General features: G+C 39.5%; 2 protein-coding genes across 2 annotated transcripts; one reads left to right on the top strand and one right to left on the bottom strand.

Annotated features, from left to right (window-relative positions):
• Positions 1-1,540: 1,540 nt before the first annotated feature.
• Positions 1,541-16,997, bottom strand: SP1173 (major facilitator superfamily domain-containing protein SP1173). The gene is made up of 6 exons (XM_017079308.4): positions 16,818-16,997; positions 4,952-5,169; positions 3,905-4,741; positions 3,478-3,635; positions 2,635-3,418; positions 1,541-2,548 (listed from the first exon to the last, which is right to left on the bottom strand). Exons 2-6 carry the CDS (start codon positions 5,031-5,033, stop codon positions 2,181-2,183), a joined length of 2,229 nt encoding a protein of 742 aa, XP_016934797.2. The 5' UTR covers positions 5,034-5,169; positions 16,818-16,997; the 3' UTR covers positions 1,541-2,180.
• Positions 16,998-19,096: 2,099 nt separating this feature from the next.
• LOC108012523 (ras-related and estrogen-regulated growth inhibitor) lies at positions 19,097-24,127 on the top strand. Its single transcript, XM_017077937.4, has 3 exons — positions 19,097-19,808; positions 23,470-23,600; positions 23,667-24,127. Exons 1-3 carry the CDS (start codon positions 19,721-19,723, stop codon positions 24,069-24,071), a joined length of 624 nt encoding a protein of 207 aa, XP_016933426.2. The 5' UTR covers positions 19,097-19,720; the 3' UTR covers positions 24,072-24,127.
• The last annotated feature ends 917 nt before the right edge of the window (positions 24,128-25,044 follow it).

Here is a 25,044-nt window from a genome sequence, read left to right as displayed (position 1 = left end):
ATTAATTTCTAAAAATCCAAGGGATCGCTGAACCGCTACTAAATGCAGCAGGCATTAAATTAAAGCAACAACTTGTGCGTTTATTTTTATTGAGTCATCAAAATCAGGCGCTGAACAAGTCGAACGCTTAAATCGCTGGCTCGCAACTACTCATAACTGTTTGGCTTGCTGTGAAAATATCAATAAAGAAAACTAATGAAGTGCGCGCTGCCTTAAGTGGCTTATTGTCACTTTGACACCCACACACACATGCAGCGACTTCTTACGCTCGCTTGTGTGTGTCTGTGTGTGTAATGTCAAAGGGCAAAGGGCAGACGCATGTCGAGAGCTCAAGGGGAAGGCAATCGAGTCACGCTGAGCCTGTGACTGTGTGTGTGTCTCGCGTCGCATCATAAAATCCGCACTTATTACTCCTTTTATGCAACTAAATATGTACACACAAGTAAATAGCCAAGGGGGTGTGAGTGTGTGTCATTGTTCGCCAGTGTGTGTTTACTTACTTTCGGTTAAGTGGACACTGTCACTGGCTTTCTTCCTTGGAGCTGGATGCACTGGGGGAAAATGGTGAGCACTTTGAAGCCGAGAACTTAAGATCATTATATAATATATGCATTTTATGATGCATTATTAATTATTATTATATTATATATTATTATATTACATTTACATATTAATATTATTAAATTGATGTTTAAAGAAGAACAATATATTACTATAAAACCACTAACTTTGAATATTTTATATTTCCTTGAACAGTAATTTTAAAAAATTCAACAACTTTTTGTATTGCTATCAATATTATTCATTTGAAAATTTTTATCCCAACTGGATCATGTGATCAGTATAATCCTAAACTGCTAAGCTCAATGAGCTGTTATTACCATGATCTTGCTATAAGGATAACTTTTAGGTGTTTATACCAAAATAATACATTGAATTTCCAACTTTATAGATTTAAAAGGCATCTTAAGACAAATATAATAATTTCTCCCAGTGAAACTGCCCTTCTGCTCTCAAGTTTTTGGGCTATTAGCAGCCAGCCAACATCCTTCGGGGTCAAGGGGTCGGGGCCGCCATCCTGCGGTCCTTGTCTCATTCTTTCCACACAAGGACTCATATATTGGCTGGCCAAGTGCTGGCAAAATATTTACGCCACGTCATTGACTGAGTAAATGCAATTCATTGGACTCATAAATTGCAAATAGCGGCGTGAAAAAACGCAAATAATTACAAAGTGGGATTTCAAGACAATAGCTTTTGATAACAGAAAAGCTTATAAAGGGAAAGCTCTAGAAATATTCTTAGCCAGCTTTTCCAAGCAAAGGTCGTTGTCTAAGAAAAGTCACAATTTCGCCCCAGTAAAAGCCAAATGTAGATGGCGCTCCATCGTAACAACAGAAAATGGTACTTAAGGTCGATCTCATCATGAGATTATAGCCCGGATTATGGGCCAAATTGCTTCCTCATTCACCCTCATTACATTTTCCGTTTGCAATTTCCATTTCCTGCTGTAGACCCACAACAAAAACCTCTCTAGCAGTTATTATGCTTAATTTGAAAACATTTAATTACCATTAATTATATTTTTGTATAATTACATTTTCTGTTTTATTGTTACATTTATATGCTCGTAGTGCATCATATATTATGCTTAGTAAAATCACGCAAATGTTTCATTAAAAATTGATGCCTTCATTTTTGTAACGTTGTAAAGAGAACGACGTGCTTGTTTGGGGAAGTCGTTATTGCTTTTACTGTATCCATGGCTATTGTTGCAATTAAAATCGGGCAGTTGATGATTTTGTTGGGCTTTTTTTCTGTCAGCTCCCCCAATGCGATTTAATTAAAATTATGAACTCGCTTAGCTCGCATTAAATAACAAATAAAATAAGTTCTACATGCGGTTATTAAAAAAAGGTCATCATTTTGTTTTCGATTTCTTTTCCACTCTCTTTTGTTGTTCATCCTCCTGGTGTATACACTTAGCAAAAATACGCATTACAAACTATTAGCAGTGTTGCCCTCAAGCGGGCGGGGGGCGGTAGGTGGAGGATAATGAGGCGTGGTGTACACATTTAAAACCTAAGAATATCATTCGCACTCGTTTTGAGAGAGGCGGAGCATTAGTGATCCATGCAAAGAGTAATTTATCCATTAATCTCTGTACTTTCCACTGCATCTTAGTATCTAAATTGCCCCTTCTTCCCCCTCTCGTTGTGGTAAACCCTCAGAGGCGAGTAGCTTCCATTTCCGTTTCCATTGAGTGACGCTCCGGCTCCGTTTCCGTTTCCTGCTCCATTGCCATTGCCAGCACCGTTTCCGGTACCCGTATTGCCAAAGTTCTGCGATGCGGAACCAGAGATCAGCTCCTCGGAGTGCTGTGGCTTGGCGGTGCATCGTGGGGCAAGGATCAGATTGTAGATCCCGAAATATACCAAGGCCACAATGCAGGCCACAATGGCCAGCCATCGGTAGGTACACGACCAATCCTTCAACTCCAGGTTTCCCTTCCCGCGAGCCAAGCCAATCAGAGCGCCAAAGCCCTTGCCTGAAACAGAAATACCAGTTTGTTAATATGTTTGGCAATAAAATAAATAAATAATCCAAATATAAACAAAATTTAGTAAAACTCACCCAAACCAAAGAAGGCCACCACAGCGATGGCCTGTCCAGTAGCCGTAAGTTTCCTAGGCATAGCATGCCGCATATACAGGATGATCGTAATCCAAATCAGACCAATCACAGCTGGCTCTATAATTTCCGTGAGGACGATCAGCCATTCAATCTCCGAATCACTCAACGCAGTAAACCTAATTACATAGATAGCCAGACCGCCGATGAAGATATTCGAGTGGCCACAGTACTCGATGAACTTGTCCACATTGAAGAATAGAACCAGGATGAGAAACAGACCCGAATAGCAAACGGCGTACTCATCCTTGAAGACCCAGAGCAGGTAGCTGTGAGTGCTGCTCCAGAAGGTGCCGAAAAGGATGGATACCAATGTGAGCACGACGATCTCGGGACTATAGCGACGAATCGCCGACATGGGAACCACCAACATTCCGGTCTTCGTGTGCCACCACCATTCCGGTGGACTCAGTGGCATCTGGCTGGCACAGAGCAGCACTACGGCACCCAAAACGAAGCATACAACAAATATAATGAATGTAACAAGGGCAGCGTCTTGATTCAATCCATTTTGGATGAATAACAGATCAAACGGCGAAAAGAGCACCACATAGCCAATGGCACCCCAAACATACTGGCGACACACCTCGCCCCTTCCCTCGGAGGTTTCCCGAACCGCGATTACGATGGCCGTGTTCAGAAGGGTCAGTGCTGCCATGGGGAAAATGTCTCCAATCAGGCGAATGGTCGTGTAACCCACCAAGGTGTCCCACGCGTTGCCAGTGTTCTAAGGGGTATTTAGATATATTAAAAATATTTTTATAAATGTTTTATAGCACTACTCACATTGTGACACTCGCTGTCTGAAAGCACACTCTGTGCGTGGTAGGGATTCACCACTTGACACTCAATCATGGGCTTGCAGTTGCCATCGTTCTGCTTGTACTCCTTAAAGGCCTTCATGTAATTCGCCTGTTCAGTGGGGATGTGGCACTGGAAGCCCTCTGGAAAAAAATTAGAAAAACCCATTATAAAAAAATGTAATATTAGTTCTCTGCCTTATAAAATAAAATTTAAAAAAAATCGGAGATCTAAATGTTGTCGAATTTCATATTTAATATAGATGACATCAAAAACTGCCACTTCATAACTCTTATTCACATGAATATGAGTTCTTTGAATATAAGTACTTTTAAAATTAATTAATTAAATTTAAGGACAAAGAAAAGGTTAAGTAGTTTGTTTTTCTTTTGGGATAACACTAAACACTCACCCAGCGGGTACTGGCACCATCCCTCGTAGTCGTCGTAGTGCTCCTCCTGGCTGATCGCCGAGCCCATGAGGGCATCCATCACCACGCTGGTGGTGTCCTCGGTGTAGGCGTGACAGTGCTTCACCACATTCTCGCCATTCTGGTTGCGTTCGGTTAAACAGACATGCGGGGGCTGGACATAGACCTTGGTGGGGGGCTGCTTGACCTGCCTGATGGACCGATGGACAGGGGCAACCTCACCACTGATGGCCTCCACACCGGCACTGTCTGCCGGATCCGAGCCCTCCAAGTCCCGCCTGGTGCGCAGACTTTCTGTGACCGCTGTGCTGCCCTCGTCCTCATACTCGAAATCCGCACTCTGCTCCGTGATGGGGGCCAAAGTGGGAACCTCTGCCAACCAGGCCACATAAAGTGGCTCGTAAAGCTTGGGATTCTGGCAACTGTAGGTACAACGCGACAGGTTGATTTTACCCTCCTTCTGCTCCCACCTGCCGCAGCTGGCATTCGAGTCACAACGCTCCTGGAACAGGAATCCGCCAGTCTCATCGCAGCCAAAACTGACCATTGGCTCTACTCCATGCCCCTTAAAATCCGGTACGGCGAACAGGAAAGCGTAAATAAAGGCGGTGATCAGCAGGAAAACGGCAGTCAGCACTCGCAGAGTGCGTCCAAATGTGTTCGGATTCTTGGCTGCCAAGCGATCAGCCCAAGGACCGACTATCAAGGGACCCAGAATGGACACAAATGGCGCCAAGATGGTCACGGTGCGGTATTCCGAGAAGCTCAGACCCAGCAACTGGGGCTTTGTGGCATGCAGAACATGCAAAGCTGTGAGACCTGCAAAGTAAAAAAAAGTTTGTTTAATAAAATGTAAATAAAATAATCTTCTTGAAAAATTAACTCATATATGAGTTTCTAGTCTAAGATTTAGATTATTCAAAAAGAATTTAAAATATTGTATTACATCCATTACAATAACTAAAACAGAATTCAATTTTATCCAATTCCTATTTTTTGTAATGTTCTAATAATTTTTTCAGTACTTACCGGTAATGACAAAGAACACAACAAACTTGAGCGAAATTAGCGTACTGTTGACACGCGGTTTGCCCTGCGCTTTGAAACCCATTTTCTCGACTTGGGTTGCTACAAACTATCTAATTAAAATCTCAGTAATTAAGCCACCTTTCGGGGATTTCGTTCTTTCTCGTCGATTTCCTCTTCGTTTCGTTGGGCTCAGTTGCTCATGTTAGACTCGACAGGTTCTGTAAAAAAAGACAAAGAAACCAAGTTAATAATCATATCCAAGCAAAACGATGTAATTTCTAACATTCTAACAAATATACAAAGACATTGAAACGCTAGAGCCTCACGCAACCACAAAAGTCACAGACACCAACAGTAAATAATACCAACTTGCTGGCTACCAACTGAAACCACACAAACAATACTATAAGATATTTCAGAGGCTGTGAAAACTATTTATGCGCCCCATGGAGAATTACACATGATGCTACTCTGCCCAATTTGTGGGCATATCAAAAAGCAATCAAGCCATTTGATGCCACCCATCGATGATAATCGGTCGGCAAACACAACATGCTGAAAATCGTTCAAAAAGCTCGTTCGGAGCCCCCTATTACGAATATAAATATATACGTGTCACAATGGGGTGTCAAAAATAAACAAGTGTCAATAGGCAATAGGCCACAGTCGACATTCATAACACACATACGCACCATTGCACAGCGGCAGCCGGGGCAACAACATAACTAAAATAGCAGAGTAATTGAACACAATGGCAGCAGCAAAACAGTAATGAAATATATATTCTCTCTGCCCTAGACATAAATTTAAATTAACTGTCAACCAAATTGTCAATGGCACATAGCTTTAATCATCAGCAAACTATTTGCTGGAGATTATGATAAGAGGAAAAGCTGGAGGGTAATTTTGATATGACAATTGCGATCATTAAAATAGCATTTTAGGGGATTTTAGAAAACATATTATTTATGTTATAGTAGATTACTAGTAAGTTATGGTTTCAATATTGGGTACAAAGATAATATTTGTAGTAAGTTTAAAGAAGAGTAACTCACTTGAACTTTATGTGACAAAATATTGTAATATCAAAATTAGATTTTGGCCTTATCTAATTTTGGGTTTCTAAGAAATGTATAAACCAATAAAATCGCTGAGAACCGTACTTAAAAAAATTATTTCACATAAAATCCGACCTCTGTAATATCATTTTTATAACTTCTTCAGTGACTTCTTATTATCTCTGCTATTGATGTGACCCCTCCTGTAGGCTTAATGCAACCACTAGACAGTGCATTAAACCCACTCGACAAGTAAATTGCTTGATAATACCTAAAACGCATGTGTCGAGCAAGAAGCCCACTCTTTCGCTGTCTGAATTGCAATTTGCAAGATGATACTTAAATGGAGCTCTGTTCCTCAACATTGACAATGGGACTCGTAAAGGAAAAGGAAAGTGCCAGACGGCTATCATATTTTCAAACTGCGCAGCCCGGCGGTAGAACTCGGATGGCAAGAAACGAGATTTAAGTAGTTTGTGGCAAAACCGGTTGTTTGGCTAGTCGTCTAGGCAAATTACATCACCCCGAGCAAAAAGCGAAACATTTGACTGACTCTGCGTGTGATCTACGCCCCCCCTAAGAAAGAAAAAAACAACAACCCAATTGAAAGAAGGTCAGGCAGATGGGCGTCCATCTGCCATCTGCAAGATCTCAGATAAACCAACAGCTAATTGAACTAATCACACAGACTCAGACTCCAAGGTCTGATTTACATACAATTTATAAACTGTTAAGCTTTTAATGCTCTTTAGCCGCCGGGGCAAATCAATAATGTAAAAAACGACAGCCTTGCCGAAGGTCAAACAAATTGATAAGTAAACATAATATTTTGACTGACCAATGACTCAACTTCAAATGGTCTGTAATCTTTAAAAATAGATGAACACAAATCTGTGTTATCAGTTGATGGCTGCAACAAATTGCTCTGGCAAATAAAAAACACAATACAAAATATGGCCGGCTTATCTTAGCATCAGCATTGAGTTTAACCGGAGGTAGGAAAAAAGGTCAAACGGCAAAACAAAAGCAAACCAACTAGCAATGCATGACGTAAGCCAAATAATAACAAAAACAATACGAGAGCAGCTATAAAAAATGTCGCTGGGTTTGGGACCAAAATTCAAATTAGTAGCCAGCCAACGACCAGCAGCAAAAATAAAAGAAAAAAACAAAAATGTAGCTTCAGTTTCAACTTAATGACAAAACGCCCAGCACGCACACACCCAAAAAACAAAAACGAGAGAAGAAAAACTAAAAAACCCCAAACAAAACCATCCAAATCCGGGCTCCACACACACCCCGTGAAACATGGACTACCAGTGATTGCCCCACATGGGCACTACGTATGACATAGTGCGCTTATTTATGACCTAAGGTAAACTTTGGCCGGCGCTAGCCCCAGAAATTCCGAAAAACAGCAACGGTAACCAAAATGGCTAGCATTTTCCTATTGCGTGTTCGGGGGGTTCGAGATCGGAGAAAGAGGTACTATCCAAGGGAACTGGCCCCAGCGAGCAGGCCCACGGATATTTGACAATTAACCATACTGTATATAGCACGGTATATATGTGTGAGCAGGCGACAAACATCTTAAAAGTCTCTACATTAGATTTTTTTATTTCATAAATAAATCATGTTAAGCTTTTATAGATCCATCTCGTTATCTTCTGAGATTTTAGTGCCCTTGACGCCCACACATATTGCACGATATTCCGCATTCTGTTTTGAAATGTTTTCTGATGATATACTAACCCACTTACCAGAAAAAAATATTATTTTTATAACTTTTGTATCGTATTTTTCTTTTTTTTATTTAATATAAGGTTTAAGAGATTTGTTTTCTACAAACTGGAAATATTTCTTTGAACATTCCGATCCTATTTAAATAATTTTTACGCTTACATAAACAAAGATTATTTATTTTTTCAAAATATTAAAAAATATTAATATACCCTTTACATAAAGAGTATTTATGTAATTTCTTAAAACATTACAAAATATCAATATTGGTCCAAAAATAGGAAAATAGTCTCAAAAGGGAATCCATATGATATTCTTAAAATGATTTTACATTTCTGAAATTTTTTGAAAAGGTAACTTTTATCTTGAGTCCCAATAACATCATTTTTTAACTATATCTTCATAGACCTTTTAAGTCCAATGCCCCCCTATCTGGTTTTTCAATCGACGGCTTTGCCGCCTGAGCAAATTATCCGAGTTTTCTTTTCGGTTTTCGCCACACGCCCGCTTGCAACTTTTCCGCTTGGGCGGCCCCCATCCTTTTGTTTCCACTGCCAAATGAAAACCAACTGTGAGAACTCTGCGTGCATGTTGTTTGTTTTTCATTTTTTGGTAAGGCAACTTGATGGCGTCGTCACCGGTTCGGTAATAACGTACAAATGTGTCAGTATGTAGGTACCCGAAAATAGAAATTTAATTACAACGAACAGCAATCAGCATGACCCTCCATTAATGTCACTGCTGTTTATCGGCTGGCTAGTAAATCACTTTGTAAATGTCAATTAGTGATAAGGCCAAAGCCAGGGGCCGAAAATCCAAAGACAATGAGGTAATATATTTGCTCATGCCTTATGCAAATCGCATTTGTTAGCTTCGAATTGGTTGCTGGGCTTTTGGATTTGTTTGTTTTATTTCGCACTGTTGGCACAACGATTTTTAACACCTTAACGGGCAGCTGGAAACTTAAGATTTTGCGCTGTCTAATATTTTTTCTTGAGTGCAATGCCACAAAGTTGCACCTAGCCATTGGATATCTCCACAGACATTGTGGGTCAATTGGTTTTTATTTGTATTTTGAATTTTTTTCTTTTTTTTGGGCCTGTGTTCAGACAGCGCGCCGCCCGCTTAATTATGCGTAACGCGACTACAGAAAAATAGAAAAGCCGCAACAAAGGCCGCTGCATTTAGTTAAATTTATGAATGGATATCATATGGTTGCAGTGGCTTGGGCACACTGTGCCGGCTTTAATTAACATTTAAAATGCATAAATTGTGCGACCGTTCGAACTGTGTCAGCAATTTGGGTACAAACATGGGCGGCGAGAGCTAACGTGGGTTGATTGCCATGGCAAGTGCAACGTCACTGAAGGTCTAGACTCTGGGAAAGGTTTAATGAAAGTGAACACAATTTATTCGTAGCTTTTCATGACTTTTCCCTGGATTTATGCCATATTTTTCGGCCAGTCAATGCACTCTTAATGACTTGAATCGCCAGCAAACGCAACATTAACATTTTCCTCCATTTTCATTTCGGTTTTGCTCGAGCGTTAATTTCAATTGTAAACCAAATGGTAAATTTGCACATTTTCTGGCACTTGCCTTTTGACATTTAGCCAGCATAAATTTCCCAATACGCAAATCAGTTTCGGTAGCTTAAAGTCGGCACTCACTTAGCGATTTTCCACACTCGTTATTTTTACGTTTTCCTTAGATTTTATCGTAATATTGTACGTTTAATTGGGGCTCTTCATTTGTTTACATTGCAGTCACGTAGCGAGGTTCTGGTTTATTTTCAGTATTACTATTGCATTGGAACGACCTACACTCACAGGCCCACACATTTCTATAGTTGAATGAACGAGTACCGCAACGTTAATCAATTGGGTAAGTTATAGAGTGACTTATTGATGAATGCGTCGGGGAGTTTTAAGGCGAGGCGACATCGCACGCCTTCGGGACAAACCTTGGAGGTAGTTTATAAGGCACATTTCCGTTAGGGCTTTGTTAATGATAGATATTATGCAATATTTCATTGTTTTCGTGTGAGGTCTCTTTGAATGCGATATTTGCATTGGCATTGCCAGTCCCAGTTCCCCGTGCGTTATGGAAATGCCATAAAGACATTTTCCTGACTCATAGTCGTGTGTTGACAACTTGTCTGGAATGCTGCCAGCTCAGATGGGCCTTAACTTTTACACAAGGCTTCAAATATCAAATTTAATTTTTTTGAATTTTTATTTTTTTTGATTTCTTATAACGTAGAATCTATTAATTTATTAGTTTGATAATATTGCCTTTTATGAAATGCAGAAAATCAACATTCAAATATAGGATTCCTTACATTCTTAGTAAGACAATAGGTCATTTTTATTCCAAATATTTCAAATATTATTAAATTTATTGTTCATGTGGAGGACCACGTTAAAACTACATATTTTATCGAACTAAAAATCATTTTTAAAAAGTTTTACTAGGACTGATTGTTTGAACTTCAAAGTATATAACACATGCAGTTCAGTGTTAAAGGTATTTCAATGTATAGATCTATCAATTCTGTTTATAGTTTTTCCACCCACTTGTCTTCGAGCAAATTACAATCTACTTAGCATCTTTCGACCGCCTGAGTCGCACTTAAAAACGCATTCCCCTTAACGGAATAACAACAGCATAACAAGGCACCCCCGAGGAGCAATTTGGTTATATGGTCACGCCCCTAAACGGGTGATACACGCAACCCACACTCCACTTCAATCCTATAAAATCCCTTTCCTTTTCCCCCGGTGCACCTCATATGTATGTTGCCCCGTGCTCGCTGCCGGCTAATTAATTAAGCTGAAGAAATTGGGTCAAAACACAGGGAAGTGCATGGGGTAGAACGGCTGGGCATGGACATGGGCCCAGTGACCCGACCCGGCCCTCTGAGATCTTCATGTTTCCCCAAATCGGAAAATTCGTAAAATTTCCTAGAGGCCAGCAAGAATTTATGTGCAAATGTAAAGCCAGTGGAGCCCATGATTGAGCAATTTATAGAGCAACCACACGCAAGTCACAATTCCCCGGGGCGGAGGCAAAAACTAGACGAGTTCTAGTTCCGAATTCTGTGGGGGGAAACAGCGGAGGTTAAGTTATGCAGATGAACAAATCTAGTGGAGAAATAATTTCCAAATAGTTTATGGCGAAAATTCTCTCAATTAGTGCGAGACACAAAAATAGAAAATCTGTCTTTGCCGCCAGGCAGAAAAATAAATTCATAAATATTTCGGCCTAGCATGAATTTATTGCTGTTTATATTTGAATAGAGCTTCTAGTTTCAATATGGACCACAAGCCCCAATTTAATTGAAAAAATATCTAAACAAAGCAGATTGGTTAAATATAAATTCTGATAAAAGTTTTATCAATTTCAAATGTCTAAGGATTTCACACAATTGTTTGCTTAAGATTTGTACTTTCTATAAAAAGTATTTATACACAAGACATAGATACAAACATCAAAAAAAGGAGTCTTGCAGACAATTTTATTGCTATTTTTAGGCCACACAGTATGGGGAATCCGGAGCATATGTACATATTCAGGTAAGCCAATAGAAGAATTAAATTCTTGTTTGGATTTTCGTGGTGAGAGGTGGAGGCCAGTCAGGCACTTGAATGCAAATGGGCCGGCCGGCAGCATCTTGCAACTTGTTGCCTCCTCATGCACTTTTGTTTACATCGCTTGTTTCTTGTCAGTTTGCCCTGTCTGCGCAGTCAGCTGTCTGCCAAACTGGTCATCGGAGGTGGGTGGATAAATTGCAAAAAATATTCTCATTTAATTCCGGTGGCCTTTCATTGCCGTCAGCGGTGGAGCAAGACCCATTAAGCTGTCCGAATCGTATTTCAGCTTCAATTTGTTAGTGTCATGACCCCAGCGACAACGAAAACAGCTACGTTTCTCTAGAGATATTTGGAGCAATGCCTATATGACATCATCTGGTTGTTTTGACGCAATATTTTTCGGGGCGAGCTATATTTAAAAGACTTTTTAGCACTCGGATGGTGGGAACACAAGGGGGGATAGGAAATTGTATGATTCAATTTCGAGGCGTTCTAATGTACTAATTTACTTATCAGAAAGAACGTGCAAGACTAGTATTGAAAACAAGTCGATAAAGATATATTTGCTCACCTATACAAGGCCTTATGGCATATATTCATGTTAGTTTCCTATTTTCTAAAAACATTTTCCACTTGACCAAAACTTAATGAAATCACAAGTAATGATATCATACCTAAAAGTTTTGATAAGCTTATTTACAAAGTCACGAAGGACGCCCATGCCATTCAGATTTTCTAAATCAATTTTCCGCCGTTAAGCGAATTATGATATCATGCCCCATGGATTGCTGACTCAATCTATGAGATATTTGCATTTAACCTCGTATTTTCCTATGCATTTGGAACGCGCCAGTGCAGCGTGAAAATATGTGAGGCAGGCCACCCCTTACCCACTTTCTAACAGTTTTGGAATAGTTTGGCAAGTATTTATTGCGACATGGAATCGGAATTTAATTGAATTGTAATTGCAATGGTCTCGGTTCGGGTTTCAATCAATTATTAAGCGCGCTAATTGCCGTTATCCGAAAATAGAATTAAAGTGACGGAGCCGACAATTGAGACATCAGTTGCGCAGGCGCAGTGTGGGGTCGCCATAAACTTATGTATGATAACCTGCGACTTTGCCCAATTTGGAGTTGGGAATCAATGCCGAAGTCGAGGATCTTTGGCCAACCAAGTCACGCATTGCAGACATTTCCTCAAAACTTGATTTCCAATTCAATGGCAGCAAATGCGATTCTGGAAACCGGCCCCCAAGAGTGCCAGCCAGCGGGCCACAAAAGGAGATACATAGATACATTTGTAGCTACAAGTTGGCTTTGACGTTGGCCTGTCATTCAAGCGCCAGATACTCGTAAACAGGAAAACATTTCCTCGAATGCAGCATTAACTCGAACGTGTACTCGATTGGTTCACAACATTTCCCTTTGTCTGTTGTTGTCGTCGTCGTCCAAAAAATAAAAGCCACAGCAAATCCCTTTTTATTCGGCGTGGGCTGTTCTCAACTTGCCTGACAATGGCGCCGTCTGACATTGAAATTTCCTGGCATTTAACTGCCTCACTTAGTGGTAATGCTTGCAGGACCCCAGCTCTCAGTCTTGGTCGCCAAAAACCAAAACAGAAACCACAAATGTTTGCCCTAGTTTCGTCGGTCCGCCAAAATAGTGGTGCGTCATAAATAAAAACAAACAGAACGGCTACTGAAAATGCTAGGGGGTCCATGACAGTTGCCGAAATAGCCTAAAAGTATCTTGCTCTCTGTAAATATATATATATATATTTTTAGGTATATATCTTTGAGACAGCCTGAAGGAGGCGACGACGCCTCTGAGTCATCCGAATGTTGCAAAAGCTTTGACACACATAAAGGAAAAGTGTTTGGGGCATATAGAAATATATAAGGCACTCTAAATACAGTGCTCTCCTAATAAAACGAAAAAAGAAAATAGAGTGTTATATAATCTCTATAGAAAATATATATTTTCATATTTTCCTAACCACTGTTTACTCATTTATTTTCAAAATATTTTTGAAAGACCTGATCTATTTATTTGACCAATTCAATTCGGTTTTTAACAAGAAACGGAAATTGGAGGCTACTGAACCAATTTTAAATATTTATTTGCTCCAGTTGTGCGACAACGTCCCTGTAAACAAACCAACTTCTCCAAGGAAAACAATTAATGATCCCCAGAAAAACAATTCAAAATGATATGTTTACTTCCTTTTCTCCCCCTCATTATTTGAATTACTTTTTATTTATGCTATTGGATTTATTTTGGTCACCAGGGATTCCTTTATTTACCCATGCCATGTCGTTTATATAAAAAAACACACACCAGATGTGCGAATGAATGAGCTCAAAATGTCGACAATATAACCCACAACATACATATAAATATATGTTTGTAATTTGAAATTCTGGAAAAATCAGCACAGAATTTGAGTTTAGCTAACATAATTTCGATACGAGGGCAAATAAACTGACAGACCAGCAGAGAGATCAGTGGAAGATCGTGATGAGGTTATCGCTGATGACGCCAAAATGATGTCATATACGGCGGACACACTCGAATGCTTTATATCTAAAGCGTGTTTTGGGTTTTGTGTTTCAAATCAAACCCATACCACTAAATGTAGGTACCGCCTATATATATATATATTTTATATGCCTTTATCCCGCCCCCTTTGGCCCATTGTCGGTTTTTTTGTGTTGGTGTAGCTCCATTGTTTGCCATTAGAATGTCTTGTCTGCCGGTTTTAAGCTCCGAAGTTGTTTGTCGGGTTTTTGTCCGCAAAGATCGGCATACTACCTCATCGACTGCTTTGCTTTCTGCAAAATTCAAGTTCAAGATACAGCCCATGCGGGTGTATTTTTTATGTTATTTCGTGTATATATCGAAAACAGACAAAACTCGCACTCAAAGTAAGGCAAAAACACAATGGCAAGGTGGAGATATCTTGAAGTTTCTACACATTCTTAGGGTGGTTCTCATTGTCTAATATTTTCTAAGGGTGGTTCCCGACACTTTCCACCTTTCGGGGTGGTTTCCTGCCTCTTCTAACAGCGCTTCTTGGCCTTCTCCGGCGTAGATTTCATTTATTTGGCTTGATTGACGGCAACGCCTGTCGTGTTTTAATGCCTATTTCCTACTTTTATTGCAAGGGGTGGTTGTTATTATTTACGTTTTAGCGTACCGGCATTTGTTCCACCCTATCGGCATTTTTTCGAAATCCCACTCGCATAACTTCGTTACTTTTTGGCTACTTTATGGTAGCTTAGGGTGATGATAAATTGCTTAATTTATTGATGGATCATGAAATACGTTAAGGTATCTGGGTTAATGGTGTAAGGAAGGGTGGAAGGATTTTTATATATATACAAAAATACAAAGGAAATGCCTCCTGCACTCTCATATTTCATTCTTAAGAAATTTGTTCAAGCTAATTAAAAATTCGAGAAAAGGGCCAAGGGCATGATTTGGAAATTGGATATGTCACCTTTGTTCTGTCTATATACAAAATTTCCATGTAGGTACGATTGTTTTGTTTAATACAAATATTTAGAGGAAATATTTTCAATCATTTTCAACTTTTCTGTGATATGGTCGTATAAATCACAAAACTGTTGACTTAATAAGGCACACCATTTCAATTAAATAAACCTAATAAACCAATTTCAATTTAAGAATCAATTAGATAATTGCTTTTTTAAAGACCTTTTTGGGAAATGCCTTCCCACTTTTATTTTGTCGCTGAACTCATAAACCTATTTAGCAACTATTAGGTCATTCCCATAAAAAGAAAACTCAAAAGGGGCCCGTCTGCCACTGGCAAACTTCATAAATGGGCTGAAAAAAGTGCAATTGAGGTTCGCTAAAAAGGAAAAGCAACAGTTGCAACATGGTAAGTGGAAACGATGTCGACGTCATGGGTGGAAAATAAAAATGTCAATAAAAATTACAGCAATTGCTGGCTGTCCCGCCCCCAAACCAACAGTTTGGTATTAGGGGGCGGCAAATGGTCGCACGCAGGGTCCTTTGTGGGCCCTTTTATTATAGTTGCCAAGGTTACTATCCTATCCCCGGTGTCCTGGCGTCGATTGAGCGCTCGGCTGATTAAATTACCCAAGTGCATAGCGTGGGTAACGGGCCAAAGGACAATGGAGTAGGGGATCGGGATTGTATGGTGCATTAAGCAATTGTCCGTTTATATGTGCCATGGCCATGTCGCCAGGCAGTCTCAGCGTCAGTAAGTCGCCGCGAAAATTGCACTTTTCAGTGCGTCAACCCAAAAACATTGTCCCTACAATTTCATTGATTTTCTCTGCTCCTAGCTGATGATTTCATTTTCAGACCCCAACACACAGGAATCACTAGAATCCTTCGAGGCAAATGCAACACGTGACCGAAGGCAAACGAAGTCCTTGCTGGAAACGAGGGCTTCTTCAGTAAGTCACATCATTTTCGCTTTTAAATTCGACTTTTGGCTGCCACCGATGACTGCAGAAGCCACCAAACCAGATGACATCACAACTTTGAGTGGGTTTGATTGTGTGTCAGTGTGTTTTGTGTGGGAAATAATTGATGAGTAAGCTTAAAACAGGGTTTTTGGAGGATTCAGGAAGAATATCCATAGAACATATTAATCATAACATGGGCTATAATTATATAATGTTTTATACTGTTTTAAAAAAAAAATCTAAAGCATTTATCAAAAAATATATTTAAAAATATATTTATATATATTGAATAAATTGAGAAAGAATTTTATATATTTTAGAAAAAGTGTAATGACTACTAGATTTTTTGTTAAAAACGGAAAACAGGCTATACAAATTTACAATTTAAAATAATTTATGAAAATAATTATCTTAATAGGAAAATTTTTATTTTATTGATATTAATAAACCTTTTCCATTTTTTAACTATAATTTACATATAAATTCCTATTTTATTGTCAACAGTTCCATTACAAAATGCTAATAAAATGTATAGTATTTGTAATTGATTTGCCTGGCTTCCATAAATGCTTCCGAAAATCGCTCAATAATGTTTCCGTTCTTATGGCACTTGTTAGGCTAATTATTCAGTTAATCACCGATTCATAGCTTCTTGTTTGCTATGGGTTCATTACTTTGCCTGTTTATACGATATATATCCATTAACCAAAAGCACACACACTGCCAATCGCATATCTATAAATTAACAACACAGGCACTTGTTCGTATGTGGCCAACTGTCGCCAGGGAATTCGAAATCGTATTTAATTGTATTTTTATTTCTCTCTTCTTTTCAAATTAAGTGAAAATATTTTAAATTCAACACTGGCTGGGGCACAAGAATAGCAGGCGACACCGCCGAACTAAACGCGCAGCGATTTCTAAAAGCGAGGAGGGACTACGAAAATAAGTTTTTCAAAAACAGAGGCCAAAGGAAAAACTATTATGTATAAGTAGCTAAAAGAAAAACACACCGAAAAGCGCGCGTCGCGCGGCTGCTTCAAATAAAAACGACTTTGTTTTTATTGTATATATTTTTTTGGCGGCAGCTGCCAGAAGTCGAAGAAGCTCCGGCGTGGGTGACTTCGGTTCACGATTTCGGTTTTTTTTTGTCCGCGGTGCGCGTCCGAACGCCTCGAGTTTCGAAAGAAAAGTGAACAAGCCACCACAGCCAGACAATATTCAGCCCGCTCACTGTGGGGCATATCACCACTTTTAGTGGCATTAATTATTACTTAAAAACTAAGGATTTTTTTTTTTTAATTAAGTTTATACAACTTAAAAGAATTAAAATAAAAAAGATAGGCGTGGTCCACCTTTTTTTAAAGAAAAAAATTTTTTTTTGTCATTCTAATAAAAAAAAATTGTTTGAAATTGTTGTATTTATTAAAAGATCAAACCTTGTTTTCCATTTCTTAAGAGGTATTGTAATTTTATATATGTATTTTATTACCATTATAATTCTTAGCAAAAATATTAAAATCCCTTAAATCAACGTTAAGTAAAAGAAAATGGTTTACGACAACTAGTTTTAAAATAATCGTTATTTAATAGGAAAGTTAATTGCACACTTTTTTGACCTTCTGATAAGGAAAACCAATTTTTAACGACTTTTAAAAACTGGATTTTGTCCAAAAAAGTGGTCAAATTCCCCATAGTGCAAAGTCAGAGAATATTCAGCCCGCTGTTCCGGTCCGCAGATCTTCCTATTGGCGGGGACGCGACTGTGACTTAGAGTCGGTTGAAAAATAGCATAGCATACTTTTGGCTGCCGGCACTAATGCTTAGCCCTTGTATCTGCTACGATTTTTGTTAGCAGTATTGCCTTTTGCCAAGATTTTCCCGGCTAACGAATTTTTTTCGGCTGTCTGGAATTTTCAACCCTTAGAGCTGCACACATTCGCACGGAAAGGTTTTCCACCCCCACAAAGGGAAAACCTCGGGGACACAGCACGGAATACGGATAGACACACGTGCATTGTAGTCGAGGGTGTTTTGTCTGGCTGATATGCATATGGGACATGCAAGACCATTTCCTTAATGAACTAGAAAATATTGACCTAATATGCATAACTAAAAGGTCTTTAATAAGTTGTCAACATGGGGTGGAACGCTAAATAAACACTAGTATTAAGTTCATGATTGCTTTGGTATATTTTAATTGACTTTTATTGTCTGCTAAACAAATACTATTTGGTATTCCATTTTATGTACTGGATACACATATATCCTCTGTTTTCAAATCATAATTTATTCAAAATGTTAGACCTATCAGGCTACCATTTTTAGTTCAAGTTTATACTTTAATATTTATATTATTTCGATCCGAACATAATAATTATTTTCGTACTTTCATATAATAGTCTGAAAGTTATCTTTAATTCAAGACTTCAATATGAGAGGTGATAAAAAACAATTCAAAAATTATTTTTATGGCCAAAGTAGTTTTAACTATTACGGTCCCTGAGGGAAATCTGTTTTTTGTAAGAAAATTTAGCATCTCGGGACATATTACATCTTCTCGACTTGATGACTTAATTTGTAGTTATTGAGTGCTTTAAATTTTAATATTTATTTTAACTTTTATTGTGTCATTAAATCCATCTAGTACTTATAAATTTTATTAATAGGCAATAAAATCTTTACTATCCTGCACTAACCTCCCTCAAATGCAAATTACCTATTGCCCAAGCCAGGTGCAACTACCTTGAGTAACCAAACAAACTTTCCTTAACTGTCTTTCGAAACAGCTGCAATTGTTCCAGCGACTTAATGAACTTTTTACTAAGGGAAGAAGGATAAAGCCACATATCCAGAAGCAATTGCAGCCCCACAGCTGTTTTCGCCAGGCCCCAAGTGCCAATTAAATTTAATTTAAGGCGACATTTGCCGCCAGCCACTCACAGTTGCATTTGTCTTCGGCCAAAAGAATGATGATGATAGTCTTTCGCTCTCAAAGCGATCTTGGGGATCGCCGCAGATACAGCCATCGGATGTGGCACATCGATGGGGCTATTTTCGATGCCACCGATTAGCCTATTGGCCGAGTGAAAACTTTTAACTTTAACCCTTTGCAGGGCGCGTGTCTGGGAATGGGAATTGGAATTGGAATTGGATTTGGAATTGCTCTTCTCACTGTCTATTTTTGGTTGGTGCCCGCTCGTACACTCGCGAAAAGCTAAAGACATCGGGTCGATCGGACGATCCCCAATCTACACTCCGGCGTAGCACAGATTCCGCTGCTCTTTCTGTTTTTCAGTAGAAAACCGTTGGCCGCGCAAATCGCACGGATGCGGGCGGGCTAATATCCAAGAGATACCAAGAAAACAGATCAGTCAGAGAACAAGAGAAAAGGTGGAAAAGACATACTCCAATCAGATCGGCGGATCGACGGACTGAGAAAAATACGCAAAATTGATGGTTAAAATAAATAAATAAATGAGTTTTCGGTGCGCGTCGAAAGTGCAGTGCGCGTTTCACAGCCGGATTGCGATTCATGTATCCATAGTAAAAATGCCCAAAAGCATAAGACACAAATCGGCAAAAATATTTCGAAAATAACCTGCAGCAACAGCAGAAAACACATTAATTTTCCAAATACCCCGCAAAACAAAAAATATAAAAAAGAAAGCAACAAATGAACGAATCTCACGGATGCGAAATTCGGTGTGCGGCTGTAATTTTAAACGCATTTCTTGCGCTTGTTTTGACATTGAAATGAAACAACAATAACAATCGGATAATTAAAACGGAGAAAACACACGCCAACAACAGATACAGATATACACCTGCCGTCTGCCCAACCTAGATACAAAAATCGATCTCTCCGAAGAGCAAAGAAATCAGGGAACTTGGAGAACTCAGGGAATACGAGAAGATGACCACGCGCGGAATACGGCGTAAGAAGTCCACTCTGACGGAGTTGAAGATAGCCGTGATCGGGGCGCCCAGTGTTGGAAAGAGCGGTAAGAATCGAAATACCGCCATGCCAAGTACTTCCACAACAACAACAGCAGCAACAGCACAAAACAATCCGAGCAATAGCAGACGTATCCGAAAGATACTTCTGTAGCATGGATGCCGAGCAACAACAGCAAATTAGTTGAGCAATCGCCGATTCGTGTATATTTAGACATTTGTTTGTTTTGTTTATAAAGTGGCAGCATCAGCATACATATACGAATGCAGATATCCCCAATACACACCAACACACTCTCGCTGCCGGGAGTATCTGTGTGAGGCGGCTGCTGGCACTTTGGCATTGCCTGCCGCTTTAATCGCTTTCCACCGTTTGATTTGACAAGCGGCTCTGGCCAAAAGACCAGGCCATGCTCTAATTTACGACGACCCATAGCATAGTACACTGGAAAAATTACATTCCTAAAAAAGATTTTGGTTGTTTATAGTTTAGTATTTGTTAAATCCAGAATTTTGAATTTTAAAATTTTTTTGGGTATCTCTTAAACATAATAAATAATATTACTAGGATTTGTTTTGTCAAAATGTAAAAACAAATTTTTCTTAAATGAACAGGTATCCGTAAATTGGTTTAGTGTAAGGGCTGAGATCGTATATATATGCTCAAAAGATCACAGATCATTGGCAGCAGAGACGTTGCATATTTCTTCGATGCAAACGACTTAGCATAAATTGATGTTCCCTGTCAGGCAGCACGTATGCCAGGAAGCCCTGAAATAAATTTAATTTGTAGCATTTTGTTGGGTCCCATGCCTGGGATGATACTAATGATGATGATGGCTTTAGCCGGGAAATTTATTTTCGCGGCTGTCAACTTTAGGTCAGCCCTTCGAGGTTTATGTCCCTGGTGTCGAATAATTCTTCTAAATCCCAGATATTTAAATTTTGGTATAAAAAAAGTACATGGTAAAAATTCTCTAAAAAACCATCCCGAACTGGAGTTTCCTCTGCAAAAATTGATTTTTATACCCGTTACTCGTAGAGTAAAAGGGTATACTAGATTCGTCGGAAAGTATGTAACAGGCAGAAGGAAGCGTTTCCGACCCCACAAAGTATATATATTCTTGATCAGGATCACTAGCCGAGTCGATCTAGCCATGTCCGTCTGTCCGTCTGTCCGTCTGTCCGTCTGTCCGTCTGTCCGTCTGTCTGTCCGTCCGGATGAACGCTGAGATCTCGGAAACTATGGGAGCTAGGCTATTGAGATTTGGCGTGCAGATTCCTGAGCTTCTTACGCAGCGCAAGTTTGTTTCGGCACAGTGCCACGCCCACTCTAACGCCCACAAACCGCCCAAAACTGTGGCTCCTACAGTTTTGATGCTAGAATAAAAATTTTAACTGAAATGTATTGTTCTCATCAATACCTATCGATTGACCCAAAAAAAAGTTTGCCACGCCCACTTAAACGCCCACAAACCGCGAAAACTTGTGACGCCCACAATTTTTATGCTAGATAAAAAATTTTAACTAAAATGTATTGGTCTCGTCGATACCTATCGATTGATCCAAAAAAAAATTTGCCACGCCCACTCTAACGCCCATAACGCTTAAATCTGTATACCGCCGGTAGGTGGCGCATTTTAATCTCGCTTTGCTGCTTGCATATCTCCATATAGCTGAGTAACGGGTATCTGATAGTCGAGGTACTCGACTATAGCGTTCTTCCTTGTTTTAATTCTGTGAAATTCCGAAACAATTTAAATTTGTACCATTTTGTTAGGCGCCAGCCATGAGGCGGTGATGGCTTTGGCCGGGAAATTTATTCCGGCTGTCAACTTCGGGTTACACCTGCGTGCTATATGTCCCCGGTCACAAATAATTTTGAGTGCAAATAGCATAGAAAAACTGGCGGGGCCAGCCGAAGATCGTGAGCAGTGGAGCCGCATGAAATATGACTAGAAAATATGCTCCACTAATAAATATAATGTGGATGAAAAGCAAAGAAAAAAGATATCATGTCAGGCAGTCTGCAACTGGGTTTGGCTTTTGTGTCAAACGGATGAGTTACATTTGCTTGTGTTATTGATGGGGAGGAAATAATAAAGTGTTTGTATTTTGAAAGTTTTAATTAAAAGTGCTTGGAAGCCCTTAAGCTGCACTACTATGTTAAAAACCTTAAAATATTTTCTTGCATTGGCGTATTACATTTTTATTGCTTTTATTTATACATAATATTATATTATCATATCTTATCACTTCTCTCAACTCAACACCCTTTAGTAAAAATAAAACTTAATATGCAAAGTCAATTTAAATCAAATTGCAATTGCCCAAAGCAATTCAAAATCTCTTAATTTCCTGGGCCATAAAAACAAAACTGGCCAAAGCAAACGGAATTCCTCCTCCTATATCAGCTAACATATAATGGCAAATGCATATTTGTTTAATAAATTTATTGCCACATATTTTAATGTCACTCCGCCACATTCTCTGGCCAAAGACCGGGGGAAATATTTAATTCAACTGTGTGTCTATGTCTGTGGATGCGGTGGGGCAATTAAATCGCCCACATCCACCTCCACGCCCGCCGAAAAATTCACCGTGCACCCGCACATACGCAATTGTCTATATGGCTATACATATAGACCTAGACGCGATCAGTGCCCAGCAGGCGGAGAAGACGCCATCACCATTGCCATTCCGGCGTCGTGCGTCGAAGAATTTAAACGTTGACCTCGCGGAAAATAAAAAAGAAAATTCGGAAAACATAAATTTTGAGGGAAAAGCACTGGGCGAATGTATGCGGTGTTGGGAAAATAAATGATGAAAATGTCATTAAAAAGTCGCGAGGCAACCAAGGCAACCACTAGCCACACAAAAAACTCACACGCGAACGCAAAAAGCCATTAATACAGTCAGGCTTCAATAACTCAATTTATGATATTCGAAATTAGTTAGTATGAATTTAATAGTCTCTTTAATATTAGGTATAGTTTCAAATAGGAACCCAGTTTTTTAAATGCCTTTAAATAACCATTGGTTCCAATAAATCATTATAAACATTTTTAAAAAGCTTTCGAAAAATGTCTTGACAAAACGCATCTTATTGGGTTAAAAACTTCTCCCATACCAAAAGAAATTTTCTTTTTATGAAATCTGTTGAGTTCTTCATGCTTGAGCTCCACTGTATATTCTAAACATTGTCATCCTCGCTTGAAGTGGCACCTGAGGTTTCGGTTCCCAGCGCTACTGTGTTGTTTTAGCTTAGCCGCGAGTTCAAAGGACTTGCATAGGAAATGACCAAAGACCAGGCCAAGCCCGGATGAACTTCACCCCCTTGACAGGACACGAGGCCTACGAAGGACGAGGTTTGTTGGCCCAAGGCACGCAACTTAAGGGCTCAGCGTTTTGTTGCCCGGCAGCCGGATCGGGTTTATTAACCCCACAAGGGGCAATTTCACCTGCCCCGGTCGCTCCCGGTTCTCCTGCATTTGTCCCTGCAAGCCATTTTGGCAGGACTCACAGGACTCCGCAGGACTACTCGCACTTCACGCTCGCTTAAGTGCTGACCCATATATCGTGGATTAGGGGTTGCTCGGTTTGTGGAGGGCGTTACCCTGGTTTACACCTGATCCCGCTGATAGCGAACCTGACAATAAATTAAAATCATGTTACGTAAATGGTTTTGGTTATTTAATTTGATTGCAGCTCTAATTGTGCGTTTCTTGACAAAGCGTTACATCGGGGAGTACGATCATCAGACTGAGAATCGCTATAAGCACGAGGCGATGGTGGATGGCGAACCGGTGCTGTTCGAAATACTCGACACATGTCCCAAGGTGAGTATATCAATATTATACAAAACTCTATAAAATATTATTATATGGAACATATTTTGTTTCCAGGCCGAGGACGAATACCCAAATGCAGCTGAGCTCGTCCAATGGGCCGATGGCCTACTGCTGGTCTACTCCATCACAGATCGCAATAGCTTCAACTATATACGCCGTGCCAAATCCGATCTTCAGTCCGATACTCCCGTCCAACTCTGCGCAAATAAGGTGGACATGGTGCACCTGCGCCAGGTGAGCCGCGACGAGGGCGAAATCCTGGCCAAGGACTTCGAGTGCAAGTTCAGCGAGGTCTCCGCCGCCGACCACGTGGACCAGGTGGCCGAGGTCTTCAACGAGCTGTGCAAGGAGGTGCTGGCCTCCAAGCGCAAGTCCAAGCAGAGTCTGCTCGAGAGGATGCTCGGCGGAGCACGGCCCTACAGCCGAGGGAAGAGCGACAGCAATTTGCCAAAAGACTGATAGCGGAGATGGTTGATGATTTTAATGTAAATAAATGTAAATTTTTCTTAAATCAAGCGAGAGTTTTTAAAGTTTTAAATTTGAAGACGTTGATTGATTTTAAAGTCCATCAAGGATGTCACAAAAATCTCTGCGGTTAAAATTCGGGAGAAAGTTGTATTGATACTAGTGTAGATTTCCACCGGGTTTCGTTCGAAGATATTTCTTTGACGTTCCCGAATAAGGGGCTACCATAGTGATGGTATTAAAAATTCACAGCTACTTTTAAAGAAATTATTTTCACATTTTTCTAACATTTTCCATATGAGAAGTAAACTTCTTCAGTTATGGTAATATGACACTCTTTTACTGAATTTATCGAAGTCGATATTTAAGTAATAAGTCATTCGCAGGCGATTTAAGTTGTTTAGAATCCGCGCCAATAAAATACGTGTTTGGTTTCGTTATTTTTCCAACAAAAGGAAATGGATTTCACAACACTCTGCTTTTGACAGTGATCAAGTAATAATACAAGCTTTCAAAACCATTGATTTAGTGAGTGGCGCCCCCACTAACTATGTAAGGTATGAGTAAAATGTATGTAAAATATAAGAAAATCATACGTATAATATAAGTAAAATTAAGAGAACATGGAAGTCGGAAGTACAGTCTCGCGGCTTTCCGGAAAAGGACTGCACACATCTTAGGGACACAAGGGCCACGTTGAAGAAAACCACCAAGTGATAAGTATCTCCAAGTCTATATAAAATACTTTTTACCTCCAAAACATAAAATATTTTAAAATTAGGTCAACAAAATATAACACCTTAGCAAGTATATATTTCACATGTCGTTCTTATTATTAAAACGATACAAATATTTTCGAATTTGCATTTTCCTTTTATAACGTGATAGGAAAGATAACAATAATAAGTAAGTGATAATGAAATAAAGTAAAGTAAGTAAAGTAAAGTAAACTATGTACAGTCAAATT

This window comes from Drosophila suzukii, chromosome 3 (assembly GCF_043229965.1).
Source record: "Drosophila suzukii chromosome 3, CBGP_Dsuzu_IsoJpt1.0, whole genome shotgun sequence".
Lineage (NCBI taxonomy): Eukaryota > Metazoa > Arthropoda > Insecta > Diptera > Drosophilidae > Drosophila > Drosophila suzukii.
The sequence above is the reverse complement of the archived record's forward strand: the minus strand, read 5'-3'. Positions and strand labels throughout refer to the sequence as shown.

What these genes read in the sequence shown, in the direction of transcription:
- SP1173 (XM_017079308.4), bottom strand. Translation starts at nt 5,033, where the DNA reads ATGGGTTTCAAAGCGCAGGGCAAACCGCGTGTCAACAGTACGCTAATT. An exon ending in TGTGTTCTTTGTCATTACCG is followed by an intron (nt 4,742 to 4,951) that starts GTAAGTACTGAA and finishes TTTACTTTGCAG; the next exon opens with GTCTCACAGCTTTGCATGTT. An exon ending in GGTGGCCTTCTTTGGTTTGG is followed by an intron (nt 2,549 to 2,634) that starts GTGAGTTTTACT and finishes TTTCTGTTTCAG; the next exon opens with GCAAGGGCTTTGGCGCTCTG.
- LOC108012523 (XM_017077937.4), top strand. Translation starts at nt 19,721, where the DNA reads ATGACCACGCGCGGAATACGGCGTAAGAAGTCCACTCTGACGGAGTTG. An exon ending in GCCCAGTGTTGGAAAGAGCG is followed by an intron (nt 19,809 to 23,469) that starts GTAAGAATCGAA and finishes ATTTGATTGCAG; the next exon opens with CTCTAATTGTGCGTTTCTTG. An exon ending in TACTCGACACATGTCCCAAG is followed by an intron (nt 23,601 to 23,666) that starts GTGAGTATATCA and finishes TTTTGTTTCCAG; the next exon opens with GCCGAGGACGAATACCCAAA.